At 45.0% G+C, this 13,526-nt stretch overlaps 1 protein-coding gene across 2 annotated transcripts in view; it reads right to left on the reverse strand.

Moving 5' to 3' along the window:
• Positions 1-4,805: 4,805 nt before the first annotated feature.
• Positions 4,806-13,526, reverse strand: part of LOC109922506 (vitronectin) — a 17,249-nt gene continuing 8,528 nt past the window's right edge. For both annotated transcript variants that reach the window (XM_048612599.1, XM_020522555.2), the window contains 6 exons: positions 12,921-13,301; positions 11,854-11,993; positions 10,559-10,715; positions 10,315-10,464; positions 7,034-7,282; positions 4,806-5,075 (listed from right to left, as the gene is read on the reverse strand). In XM_048612599.1, coding sequence (XP_048468556.1) covers positions 4,957-5,075; positions 7,034-7,282; positions 10,315-10,464; positions 10,559-10,715; positions 11,854-11,993; positions 12,921-13,301 — 1,196 coding nt within the window. In that variant the 3' untranslated portion in view covers positions 4,806-4,956. The remainder of the gene's footprint in view (positions 5,076-7,033; positions 7,283-10,314; positions 10,465-10,558; positions 10,716-11,853; positions 11,994-12,920; positions 13,302-13,526) is intronic.

The raw sequence follows: 13,526 nt of genomic DNA on the forward strand, positions 1-13,526 counted from the left end.
CATGACACTAAGATGAGTGGCAAAGCAAAGTGTGCAGAGGACTGTGAAACTTTGCAGAGGAACATAGATACATTGAGTGAGTGGGCAAAGGTCTGGGAGATGGAATACAATGTAAATAAATGTGAAGTCATACATTTTGGTAGGAGTAACAGTAAAAAGGATTATTACTTGAAAGGTAAAAAGTTGCAGCATGCTGCTATGCAGAGGGACCTGGGTGTCCTTGTGCATGAATCACAGAAGGTAGGTCTGCAGGTACAACAAGTAATTAGGAAGGCAAATGGAATTTTGTCCTTCATTGCTAAAGGGATTGAAATAAAAAGCAGAGAAGTTATGTTGCAGCTGTACAAGGTGCTGGTGAGGCCACACCTGGAATACTGTGTGCAGTTTTGATCTCCTTACTTGAGAAAGGATGTACTGGCACTGGAGGGGGTGCAAAGGAGGTTCACTAGGTTGATTCCGGAGTTGAGGGGGTTGCCTTATGAGGAGAGACTGAGTAGATTGGGATTATATTCATTGGAATTCAGAAGATTGAGGGGGGATCTTATAGAAACATATAAAATTATGAAGGGAATAGATAAGATAGAAGTAGAGAGGATGTTTCCACTGGCAGGTGAAGCTAGGACAAGAGGGCATAGCCTCAAGATTAGAGGGAGCAGATTTAGGACTGAACTGAGAAGGAATTTCTTCACCCAGAGGGTTGTTAATCTATGGAATTCCTTGCCCAGTGAAGTAGTTGACGCTACTTCAGTAAACGCTTTTAAAAAAAAGGTAGATTTTTTTTGAACAATAAAGGAATTAAGGGATTCGGTGAGAACGTGGGTAAGTGGATCTGAGTCCACGAAAGGATCAGCCATGATCTTATTGAATGGCGGAGCAGGCTCGAAGGGCCAGACGGCCTACTCCTGCTCCTAGTTCTTATGTTCTTGTGTGTTATGAGAAAAGGTTGGGCTAGCTCAGCTTCTATACATTGGAGTTTGGAAGAGTCAGAGGTAACTTGATTCAATCATTTTAGATCCTGAGGGGTCTCCCTCAACGTCAACAAAATGAAAGAGCTGGTCATTGACTTCAGGAAGTAAGGTGGCGGGCATGTCCCAGACTACATCAAAGATACTGAGGTGGAGATGGTCAAAACCGTCAAGTTCCTAGGAGTGATAATCACCAACAATCTGTCCTGGTCCATGTACGTTGATGCTATGGTCAAGAAAGCACAACAACACTTCTACTTCCTCAGGAGGCTAAGGAAATTCGGCATGCCCATAAAGACTCTTACCAATTTTTATAGATGTACATAGAAAGCATTCTATCTAGATGCCTCACAGCTTGGTATGGCAACTGCTCTGCCCAGAACCGCAAGAGGTGACAATGACTACTTTTGACATCAAGGCCATGTTTGACTCAGGAACCATAGCAAAACTGGAATCAATGGGTATCAGGGAGCTTCCTCCAGGACGCATACAGGAAACTACAGAGAATTTCAAATATAGCCCAGTGCATCATGCAAGCCAACCTTCCATCCACTGACTCCAGCTATATATCTTATTGCCTCAAAAATGCAACCAAAATAATCAAAAACCCCTCCTACACCTGTCATACTCTCTTCCAACCTTTTCCATCGGGCAGAAGATAGAAAAGCTTAAACACACGTGCCAACAGATTCAAGAACAGCTTCTTCCCTGCTGTTATTAGACTTCTAAAATGACCTCTCAAATTTTAAATTTAATATTGATCTCGCTCTTTGTGCACCTTCTCTGCAGTCGTAACATTGTATTCTTCACTCTGTTCTATTACCCTAATGCACTTTGTATGATATGATCTGCCTGTACTGCACACCAAACAAAACTTTTCACTGTATTTAGGTACATGTGACAATAATAAATCAAATCAAATCAATCAAACTTTCTGCTGGTTGGAGTCGTATCTGGCACACAGGAAGATGGATGCGGTTGTTGAAGGCCCATCAGTTCAGTTCCTAACCAGACAAATCATACCTTACACAAGTTCATCAGCATAAAAGAACAGAATGCAGAAGATAGTGGAAGGTGCAGAGAAGGATCAACTCTAATATACAAGAAGTCCATTCATAAGTCTGATAACAGTGGGGAAGAAGCTGTTCTTAAACCTGTTGGTACGTATTTTCATATTTTCAAACTTTTGTATCTTCTGCCCGATGGAAGAGAGTATAACTGGGGTGGGAGGGGTCTTTGATTATGTTGGCTGCTTCCCTGAGGCAGTGGGAAATGTAGCCGGAGCCAATGGAAGGGAGGCTGGTTTTCGTGATGGACTGGGCTGTGTTCACAACTGTCTATAATTTCTTGCGGTCCTGGGCAGAGCAGTTGCCGTACCAAGCTGTGATGTATCCAGATAGGATGGTTTCTGTAGTGCATCTATAAAAATTGCTAACAGTCATTATGGACATGCTGAATTTCCTTAGCTTTCTGAGGAAGTACAGGTTTCGGTGTGGCTTTCTTGACTGTAGTGTTGAAGTGGATAGACCAAGATGGCTCGTTGGTGATATTTACTTCCAGGAACTTGAAGCTCTTGACCATCTCCACATCAGCACCATCAATACAGAAAGGGGCATATCCTCCTCTATGCTTCTTGGAGGAAGCTCCCTGATACCCATTAATTCCAGTTTTGCCAGGGTTCCTTAGTCAAACATGGCCTCAATGTCAGAAGTAGTCACTGTCACCTCACTTCTGGAATTCAGTTCTGTGGAAGGTGGTGGTGAGGTACTGAACATTTACACTGTCTTGTCCTAGATGGTGTTGAGTTTCTTGAGTATTGTTGAAGCTACACGTATCCAGGAAAGTGGGGGTATTCCATCACAGTCCTGACTTGTGAAAGGCACAATACAAATTCATATTTTGTTTTAACCTTTCATTCTGATGAAGGTACACATGACTGGGAAAGAGGACTTTTCTCCACATCCTCCCTCATTAACAAGGGTCTACCTCCACTTCAGCCCCATAACAGCAGCTTTCCAATCAGCAGCTTTACAGAATCCCACACTTTATCACAGTCTGGCATTGCTACTGAGTAGGTGAACTGAAATTAACTTTGTTCAAAAATGTTTAGAGACTTGAGTTTTGAAAACAGGAAAATGGTGCGAACAGTTTTAAGTTTCAGAAGGGAACAAAGAAAATCAGCTCCAAGCAAATTTATCCCCGTGACTTAGACTCATAGAGTCATCCAGCATGAAACAGACCCTTTGGTCCAACCAGGCCATGCCAAACATAATCCCAAACTAAACTAGTCCCACCTGCCTGCGCTTGGCCCATATCCCTCCAAACCTTGTACTTATCTAAATGTCTTTTAAACTTTGTAACTGTATCTGCAAACACCACATCCTCAGGAAGTTAATTCCACACACAGAGCCACCCTCTGTAAAAAAAAATCCCCCCATGTCTTTTTGAAATCTTTCCGCTCCCACCTCAAAAATATGTCTCCGCTTCTTGAAATTCCCCACCCTACAGAAAAGACACCTTCTATTCACCCTATCTATACCTTTCATTATTTTATAAATCTCTATAAGGTCATCTCTCAAGCTCCTTTGCACCAGTGACAAAAATCTTGATTAATTGACAAGTTTAAGTTAGAAACAAGGAAGTCAGAACTAGAATTAGATGTTCATTGTAACAACTTCTCTCAAAGAGGAACTGAAATGTAGAACCAAAGTGGAAATTGCTGGAAATACTAAGTAGGCAAGGCGTCATTTGTGGAGAGAAAGCAACAGTGGTAAGGTTTCAAGACAATGACATTTCATGAGAGTCAGTGACTAACCAAGCTGAGGAAATCCTTCAGGTGTACAGTAGAAAGAATGAGATGTGATTCTAGATAGACATCAGGTTCTTGAGTGAGGATTCAGGGACAGGGGAGAAGGTGGATATTGCAGGATATGGGGATATGGTGGGTGGGTGGGGATTTAGGAATATGGGGATAAGGTGGGTGGGTGAGGATTTAGGAATATGGGGATAAGGTGGGTGGGTGAGGATTTAGGAATATGGGGAGAAGGTAGGCAGGTGAGGAATGAGGGATATGGGGAGAGGTGGGTGGGTGAAGATTGAGGGTTATGGGGAGAAGGTGGGGATTGAAAAAAATGTTTTACATCTGTTTAGACTTCCTCTGTCATGCTAAAGAAAGCTTTTATTTAAGTTCTTGAACACAAATAGCTCATGGAAATGTGCTGGTGCATTGGATAGAGTCCCTGCCCCAAAGCCAGAAGTTCTGGGATCAAGTCCCACTCCAGGACTCGATAATGAGGGAAGGTGTGTTCATAATGAAACCAAACAGGTTGAGTATCGAGATAGTAGGAACTGCAGATGCTGGAGAATCCGAGACAACAAGGTGCAGAGCTGGATGAACACAGCAGGCCAAGCAGCATCATAGGAGCAGAAAGGCTGACGTTTCAGGCCTAGAACCTTCATCAGAAAAAGGGTCTAGGCCCGAAACGTCAGCCTTTCTGCCAGGTTGAGTATCGAGTTGTAAATTCTTCCAACACACATCAATGAGAGGTGGTGAGAATGGGAGAGATCCCCTGTGTGATATAAAGAAAGTTACAGCCTCCACTGTTGCTCAGGCTACAAATGCAAGTAAAAGCATGTTGCCACAGCAATGCAGATTCCTTGGGGGGAGGTGTGCAGGAGGCATTTGACTGGCTAGCTGGTGTGGGTCAGATCGGAGTGATCAGACTAGGTGCGATTCTGGTTCAGACTGGGAGTGGGTTCATGACCTGTCCCATTTTTTTTGGTGGAGACTACGATTCATGGATCAGAGCTTCCTTTGGACAGGGAACTCAAGAACTGGTGCAGGTTTGCCACTTTGGTTTTATTTGCAAATGAATGGATTTGCTACATTGAAGACGTCTGCATATGACAATTACTGAGGCTGTTTTTGATGACCCAGTTAAAATGGCATGTTCCCATTGTGGAGCTTCTCCCATGTTCCAGGACCCTGGTTTTATTCATGGATCAGAGGCTTGTCCATACACTTGAACCAGTATCTGGCGATGGATCGTGGGTAAGAGGGTCGAGCATATGCCACTCGCTTCGTCTCCAAATCCACTCGGTAATATTTATCTGGAATTAGAAAGTCAACCAGATCCTCAATTACATGATTGAGATTTTAGTTTGAGTTTTCCCAGTGTTTTAGGTCTTTACAATTTGTGGGATGTGGGTGTCATTGGCTATCCAGCATTTAGTGCCAAGCCCTAATTGTCTTACAGAAGGTGGGAGTCAGCTACCTTGAACGCACTGCAATCCATGTTCTGTAAGTTGACCCATAATGCCCTTAGGGAGGGAATTCCAGGATTTTGACCCAGCGACCCAGGTATGATATATTTCCAAGTCAGGATGGTGAGTGGCTTGGAGCAGAACTCGCAGGGGTGGGTGTTCCCACGTATCTGCTGCCCTTGCCCTTCTATATGGAAGTGGTTGTGGGTTTGAAAGGTGCTGTCAATTGATTGATTGATTCATTGTCACGTGTACCGGAGTACAGTGAAAAGCTTTGTTTACGAGCAGTACAGGATCGCAGGTGAACTTCTGCAGTGCATCTTGTAGATAGTACACACTGCTGCTACTGGGTGTCGGTGGGGGGAGGGAGTGGGATGTTTACGGATGTGGTGCCAATCAAACGGGGGCTGCTTTGTCCTGGATGGTGTCAAGCTTCTTGAGTGTTGTTGGAGCTGCGCCCATCCAGGCAAGTGGGGAGTATTCCATCACACTCCTGACTTGTGCCTTGTAGATGGCGAACAGGCTCTGGGGAGTCAGGAGGGGAGTATTCCTAGCCTCTGACCTGTGCTTGTAGCCATTGCATTAATATGGCAAGGTCAGCTGAGTTTCTGGTCAATGGTAACCCCTCACCCCAAGATGTTGAATTTGGGAGATGGTCTATGTTTCCGTGTTTATATAATGCCATTGAATATAAAACTGCGATTGGTGGATTCTTTCTTGTTGGAGATGGTCTTTGCCTGGTACTTGTGTGACAGAAATGTTACTTGCCAGTTATCAGCTCGAGGCTGAATATCTGTCCAGCTTTTGCTGCTTTTGAACATGGACAGCTTCAGTATCTGAGGAGTTGTGAACGGTGCTGAATGTTTTGCAATCATTATCGCACATCCGCACTTCTGACCTTATGATGGAGGGAAGGTCATTGATGAAGCAGCTGAAGAACCCTGAGGAACTCCTGCAGGGATATCCTGGAGCTGAGATGACTGACCTCCCACAACCACAACCATCTTCCCCTGTGTCAGGTATGACACCAGGCAGCAGAGAGCTTTCCCTATGATTCTCATTGATTCCCATTTTGTTAGAGCTCCTTGATGTCACACTTGGTGAGATGTGGCGTTGATGTCAAGGGCAGTTACTCTCATCTCACCTCTGATATCCACGTTTAAAAAGGGGGTTGGGGATTTTTTTTTCCTTTATTCATTCATGGGATAAGGGTGTTGCTTTAGGCAGCATTTATTACCCAATCCTAATTGCCCAGAGGGCAGTTAAGAGGCAACCACATTGCTGTGGGTCTGGAGTCACATGTAGGCCAAACCAGGTAAGGATGGCAGTTTCCTTCCCTAAACGACATCAGTGAAGCAGATGGGTTTTTCCAACAATTGACAATGGATTCACGGTCATCATTAGATTCTTAATTCCAGATATTTACTGAATTCAAATTCCACCATCTGCCATGGCGGGATTATCTGGGTCTCTGGATTAACAGTCCAGCAATAATACCACTAGACCGTCGCCTCCTCTAAAAGAAAAACATTTGGAATACGTTTTCCCAGGGTTTGGGTTTGGCGATATAATGAACACCTGCAAACTTGGCCAAAGGATTCTGGGTGTAATTGTGATGACCACTGTAGTCACATAGCTGACTCATGCTCATCGTGTGAGCATTACCTTGGGTTCTCCAGAAAGACTGCCCTGTGCTCTCTCACAATGCACACCCCCCAAACCCCTCAATGCTGAAGCAAAGGAAGCTACGTGGGGGTGGGGTGAATGAACCTTTCAGGTATGAACCCCACAGCTCCATGTGTTACCTTTCACAAAGAAGTAGACACTCTGGCTGGGGATGAACGAGAACAATTCCATTTCCATGCTGGAGGAGTGCCTCCTCCACTGTTCTCTCCTTTGGTTCCACCTCGAGGGCTTCTTCGGCTTCTTTGGCTTCTTCCGGCCAGGTCTTGGGAATTGGCGGATGAAGAAGAGTTTACCAATCATGGCAGAATCCACGTGGCCCGGGATCCCACGCCAGTTTTGTCTGATGGACTTGGGTCCATTGGCACCAACTGCAAAGTACAGCATGGGGCAGGTGTCAAATCAATCAGGGTGGGGGGAGACACATGAGGCTCAATATCTGGTTGGTAGATTATAGCTAGAAAACACAAGAATCTAAACAGACCAGAATAAAATATGACCATTCAACCCGTCATATCTGTACTAGCTCTGTCACAGCAACTAACCCAGTCCTACTCACACACCTTTTCCCCAGAAAAGTATCCAATTCACTCTTGAAATCCTGACTGAATCTGCCTCCACCACACGCTCACACATTCCAGATCCTAACTACTTGCTGCATGATAAAGGTTTTTCATTTGTCATCAGATCTTCTTCAACTAATTTCCTTAAATTTGTGCCAACTTGTTATCAATCCTTCCACCAACAGGAACAGCTTCTCCGTACCTACTCTGTCCAGACCCTTCATGGTTGTGAACTGCTCAACAATTGAATCCCCTCTTAAACCTCACTTCTCTAAGGTAGGTAGGAGATAGCAACAACAGGAGACAATTAACCTGCTCTAAAGCAATAGATTGTCATTTTAAACTTTAGAATGAGTGTTCGTGCATTGGGACTGAACGCCCTTCCAGGTTTTATCCTGGCTGGACTTCAGGAATAACAGGGCTGAACAGAGGTGAGGACACATTTATTTACTCTATTTTTTAAATTCCCTAATGGGACATGCATGTCACTGGCTGGGACAGATTTACTGCCCGTCTCTAGTTGCCCCTTGAGAATGTGGTAGTGAGTTGCTTTCTCGAACAACTGCAGTTCATGTTTTGCATGTGGATCCACAATACCATTAGGGAGGGAATTCCAAAATTTTGGAATCCAGTGACAGTGAAGGAACATGTTTCCAAGTCCGAACAGTGAGTGACTTGGAGGGGAACTTGCTGGGGGTTCCCAAGTATCTGCTGCCCTTATCCTTTTGGATGGAAGTGGTCATGGGTTTGGAAGGTACTGCCTGAGGATCTTGGGTGAATTTCAGCAGTGCGTCTTGTAGATAGTACACACTGCTGCTACTGAGCATGGGTGGTGGAGGGAGTGAATGTTTATGGATGTGGTGCCAATCAAGCGGCTGCTTTGTCCTGGATGATGTCAAGCTGTTTGAGTGTTGTTGGAGCTGCACTCATCCAGGAAAGTGGGGAGTATTCCATCACACTCCTGACTTGTGCCTTGTAGATGATGGACAGGCTTTGGGGAGTCAGGAGGGGAGTTATTCGTTGCAGTATTCCCAGCCTCTGACCTGCTCTTGTACCCACTGTTTATGTGGCAAGTCCCAGTTCAGATTCTGGTGAATGGTAACCCCAGGATGTTGATAGTAAGTGATTTTTTTTTTCTTTTTTCATTCATGGGCTGAGGACGTTGCTGACTAGGCAGCATTTATCGCCCATCCTTAATTTCCCAGAGGGCAGTTAAGTGTCAACCACATTGCTGTGGGTCTGGAGTCACATGTAGGCCAGACCAGATAAGGATGGTAGTTTCCTTCCCTAAAGAATATTAGTGAACCAGATGGGTTTTTCCAACAATTGACAATGGATTCATGGTCATCATTAGATTCTTAATTCTGGATATTTATTGAATTCAAATTCCACCATCTGCCATGGTGGGATTTGAACCCAGATCCCCAGAATGTTATCTGGGTCTCTAGATTAAACAGTACAGCGACAATACCACTAGGCCATCACCTCCCCCAGCAATGGTAATGCCATTGAATATGATGGTTAGATTCCATCTTGTTAGAGATCCATTACTTTACTGATGATCAATAGTAGACTGATGGGATGGTAATTGGCTGGATTAGATTTGTCGTGCTTTTTGCGTCCAGGACATTCCTGGGCAATTTTCCACGTTGTTGGGTAAATGCCAGTGTCATAACTGTGCTGGAACAGCTTGGCTAGGGGACCGGCAAGTTCTGGAGCACAAGTCTTCCGTACTATTGCCGGAATGTTGTCAGGGCCCATAGCCTTTGCAGTATCCAATGCCTTCAGCTGTTTCTGGAGTGAATTGAATTGGCTGAAGACTGGTATCTGTGCTGCTGGGGACCACTGGAGGAGGCTAAGATGGATCATCCACTCGGCACTTCTGGTTGAAGGTTACTGCAAAAGCTTCAGCTTTATCCTTTGCACTGATGTGCTGGGCTCTTCCGTCATTGAGGATTGGGGTATTTGTGGAGCCTCCTCCTCCAGTGAGTTGTTTAATCGTCCACCATCATTCATGACTAGATGTGGCAGGACTGCAGAGCTCAGATCTGATCCATTGGATCCAGTCCTATCACTTGCTGCTTATGCTGTTTAGCAAGTAGTCCTGTTTGGTGGCTTCACCAGGTTGACCCCTCATCCTCATGTATGCCTGGTGCTACTCCTGGCATACACTCCTGCTCTCTGCATTGAACCAGGGTTGATCCTCTGCCTTGACGGTAATGGTAGAGTGGGGGAAATAACAGGACATGAAGTTACTGAGATGAAGTTGCAGATTGTATTTGAGTACAATTCCACTGCTGCTGAATACCCTTATGAAGGCCTGGTCTTGAGATGAATAGGAAGGAATAGAGGCATTTGGATCCTGTAAGTGAAGACAGTTTTAGTATGGAAGGGCAAAAAGACTTGGAGGGCGAAGGGCCTGTTCCTGTGCTGTATTGTTATTTGTTCTTGTTCTTTGTTCTAGATCTAATGGAAGTGTATCCCATTTAGCACGGTGATAGTACCGCACAACGTGATGGAGGGATGGAGAGGAACCTCAACATGAAGACACTGATGGAAAAGATACTGTCTTTTTAGCACTGCTTGCGGACCAAGAGCAACAGGACACTTTCCCCTTGCTCCCTGAAACCTAACCTCATTGCTACCCAACAACTTTTGAGGCCCCTCAATGCAAAGAATAGCCTTTCCCCAATCTGAATCACATCCGATCCCTACATTCAGACTCAACCAAGATTAAACTATGAATGCCAACCCTTCTCCCCCCAAACCCAATTAGAATCCAAAATTAGTCCACCAACATGACAGGAACTGAACCAAGGGGCTGAATGGCATAGGATTACCGTTTGAAGTAACTTGGAATAGGCTGGTAAAGAAATCCTCCCAACTGTTGTCTATATCAGCGTATCTCAGAAACACATTAGAGATGTATGAGCCAGCACAGTCCATCTGGCTTGGCTGGGTTTTGAAGATGTATTCCCAGTAGACATTCCCTGGAGAAAAATCAATCAACCAGATGTTCAGTCAGTTCCTGTACCAAGATAGGTAAAGGTCATTGGGTGAGAAGTTTGGAAACATCCTTATTACCTTTGAAGAAATAAACTCGCTCTTTTCCATCAATATTGCTGGCGGGCACTGCCAGTGATGCATCAATATCGTTTGGAATGCCAGGGAAACCATCCTTGATCAGTCTTGGGAAATCATGTTCCAGAATTCCATCAGAAAACCGCCAGTAAGAATCACCCTGGAGCAGCAGGGCAAATATTAGAATCACAAAGAGCTCCTCATTTGCTGGACTAACACACTGACACAGCATCGCAGAGTGAGCCACTTCTCAAGCAAGTCACACTTTTCAATCCTCTCCTTGAACAGAAAACACCAATCACAAAATTCCCAGGTAACAAATGCTCCACCTACATGGTCCCCATCAAACACTCTCAGGACAGCGATAGCACAGGGTTAGACACAGTACAAGCAATGTTTAATCACAGAAAGCCCCTGGTAAAACAAATTGCTCAGGACAAAATGCCTGACAGCAGACAGTACTGCCTGTAGCAGGAGGGGATGGTGGTTTAGTGGTAATGCCAGCAGAGTGGTAACCCAGGCTAATTACCCAGTGGACATGGGATCAAGTCCAGCTTGGAGAATTTCTGTTCAACACAGAAAATCTAGAATTGGAAGCTAATCTCAGAAAGAGTGATCATGAAACTACCATCCACTGAAATGCCCTTCTGGTTCGATCATGCCTGCTCGGGGTGGAGCCTTACCTGGAGTGGCCTACACGTAACTCCAGACCCCTTGTGATGTGTGTGACTCTGAAATGGCTGAGCAAGCCAATCACTCAAGGCCAGGTCAGGATATGCAGTTAAAAAAAGAGGCTTTGCCAGAAACTCCCACAGCTCATGAAAAAATGTAAACAAAAATCTCTGTGACCTGGTATCCTCCCCCACTACTCGCCATCAATGATTTACACTCACTCCCAAATTGGCAACCCATTCTTGTTTCCCAACTCCACCCCGGTCTCAGCCCTACCTCTGTAACCTCCTCCAGCCCCAGAACCCCACCAACATCTCTGCACACCTCCATACCAGCCTCCAGATATTCCAGATTTTAACTGCTTCAACATTAGCTAACTTCCTGGTTGTCAAACTCAGGGACTCCCTTCCCGAATCTCCAGGCATCTCTCCCCCTTTAAGACCCTCCTTAAAGCCAACCTCTTTGGCCCAAATGTTTGCTCATGTGTCCTGGAACCCCACCTGCAGTTCAGCATCACACTGTATTTGATAACTGTACCTCTGAAGGGTCTGTGATGATTTAATGCTATATTAGTTCAACTTGTTGCTCTTCCAGACAGACAGAGAACAAACTTTAGAAATTCAAACCTTGAAAATGTAGGTTTTGCCCTCACAGTTAATGCGTGTGAAGGCAGCATCAATTGGACCATGCATTCCCCACACGTCATGTATCAGTCTGGGGTAGTCTGAAATAACACTGTACTTATCCAGTTCGTAAAAGTATTCTCCTGGAGAGAGAGAGAGAGCGAGAGAGAGAGACAGAGAGAGACAAATAAGTTAATAGCACATAGACTCATACAGCACACAAACAGACCTTTTGGTCCAACTCATAGTTAGATACAGACCAAAGCTCTTTCTACATGGTCCCATCAAACACTCCAAGGACAGGGACAGCACAGGGTTAGATACAGAGTAAAGCTTCCCTCTACACTGTCCCCATCAAACACTCCCAGGACAGGGACAGCACAGGGTTAGATACAGAGTAAAGCTCTCTCTACACTGTCCCCATCAAACACTCCCAGGACAGGGACAGCACGGGGTTAGATACAGAGTAAAGCTTCCCTCTACACTGTCCCCATCAAACACTCCCAGGACAGGAACAGTATGGGGGGTTAGATACAGTGTGAAACTCCATCTTCAATATTCCAATCAATATTCTCAGGACAGGACAGCATGGGGTTAGATACAAAGTAACCGTACAACCCGAATAAAATAACTGATTCACTGTGAAACTCCCCTCTCTTCCCTTTGGTCAGCATATGATCATTTGGATGGTGTCCAATGGGGCTTAGTGTGGACAGATGGTTACAGGGTGGGGAGATATCTGTGTGCAGTTCCTTTGAACAGGGCCAAACCCACAGGATCATACTGCATCTTAACATTAGAGGTGGACTGTTCAAAGATGATATCAGGGAGCACTTCCTCACACAAAGGAGTGGAAATCTGGGGGAACTCTCTCCCCTAAACAGCAGGGAGTCAGCTTACACATACACGTCTGAGATCAATCGATATCTGACAGGCAAATTATTTGACAGGTTGCTAATCGAAGTGGGTAAAACATGTTAAACTGCAGGTTAGCCATGATTAACATGAATAGCAAATGGACATGAGTGGCTGAATGGCCTCCTGCTAATGGTCCTTGTTCAGAATCATACCCTGGAAAGCATAGATCGATCCATTCTTGAGATCAGTGAATGCATCAATGGGTTGTTTACTGGTGCAGAGATCAACTGGTTCGGGCTCTGGTTCTGGTTCTGGCTCCAGACTCGGTTCTGGTTCTGGTTCTGGTTCTGGCTCCAGACTCGGTTCTGGTTCTGGTTCTGGCTCCAAACTCGGTTCTGGTTCTGGCTCTAAACTTGGTTCTGGTTCTGGTTCTGGCTCCAAACTCAGTTCTGGTTCTGGTTCGGGCTCCAGACTCGGTTCTGGCTCTACTGTGGCATCCAAATAATCTGGTACAGCTGTCCCATAGTCCACAGTGGGGGAGTCAAAGGCATCAACATATTCATCCTCAGCCATGTGGAACACATCCCCACGAACTGCAATTACAGAGAACAAGAACATTACAATTATTCACAAACTGCATATGTTCATCGTTTTCAAAATTACTGATTCAATACACAGCAAATGCATATACCATCTTGCATCAAACACCATCAGGAACTGATCCCAGTCAGAATCAACAACTTCAAGAACTATATCTCAGTGAGGGTCAGTCCCTTCAGGAACTGTATCCCAGTGAGAGTCAGCCCCTTCAGGAACTG

The sequence above is a fragment of the Rhincodon typus genome, chromosome 26 (assembly GCF_021869965.1).
Source record: "Rhincodon typus isolate 14 chromosome 26, sRhiTyp1.1, whole genome shotgun sequence".
Lineage (NCBI taxonomy): Eukaryota > Metazoa > Chordata > Chondrichthyes > Orectolobiformes > Rhincodontidae > Rhincodon > Rhincodon typus.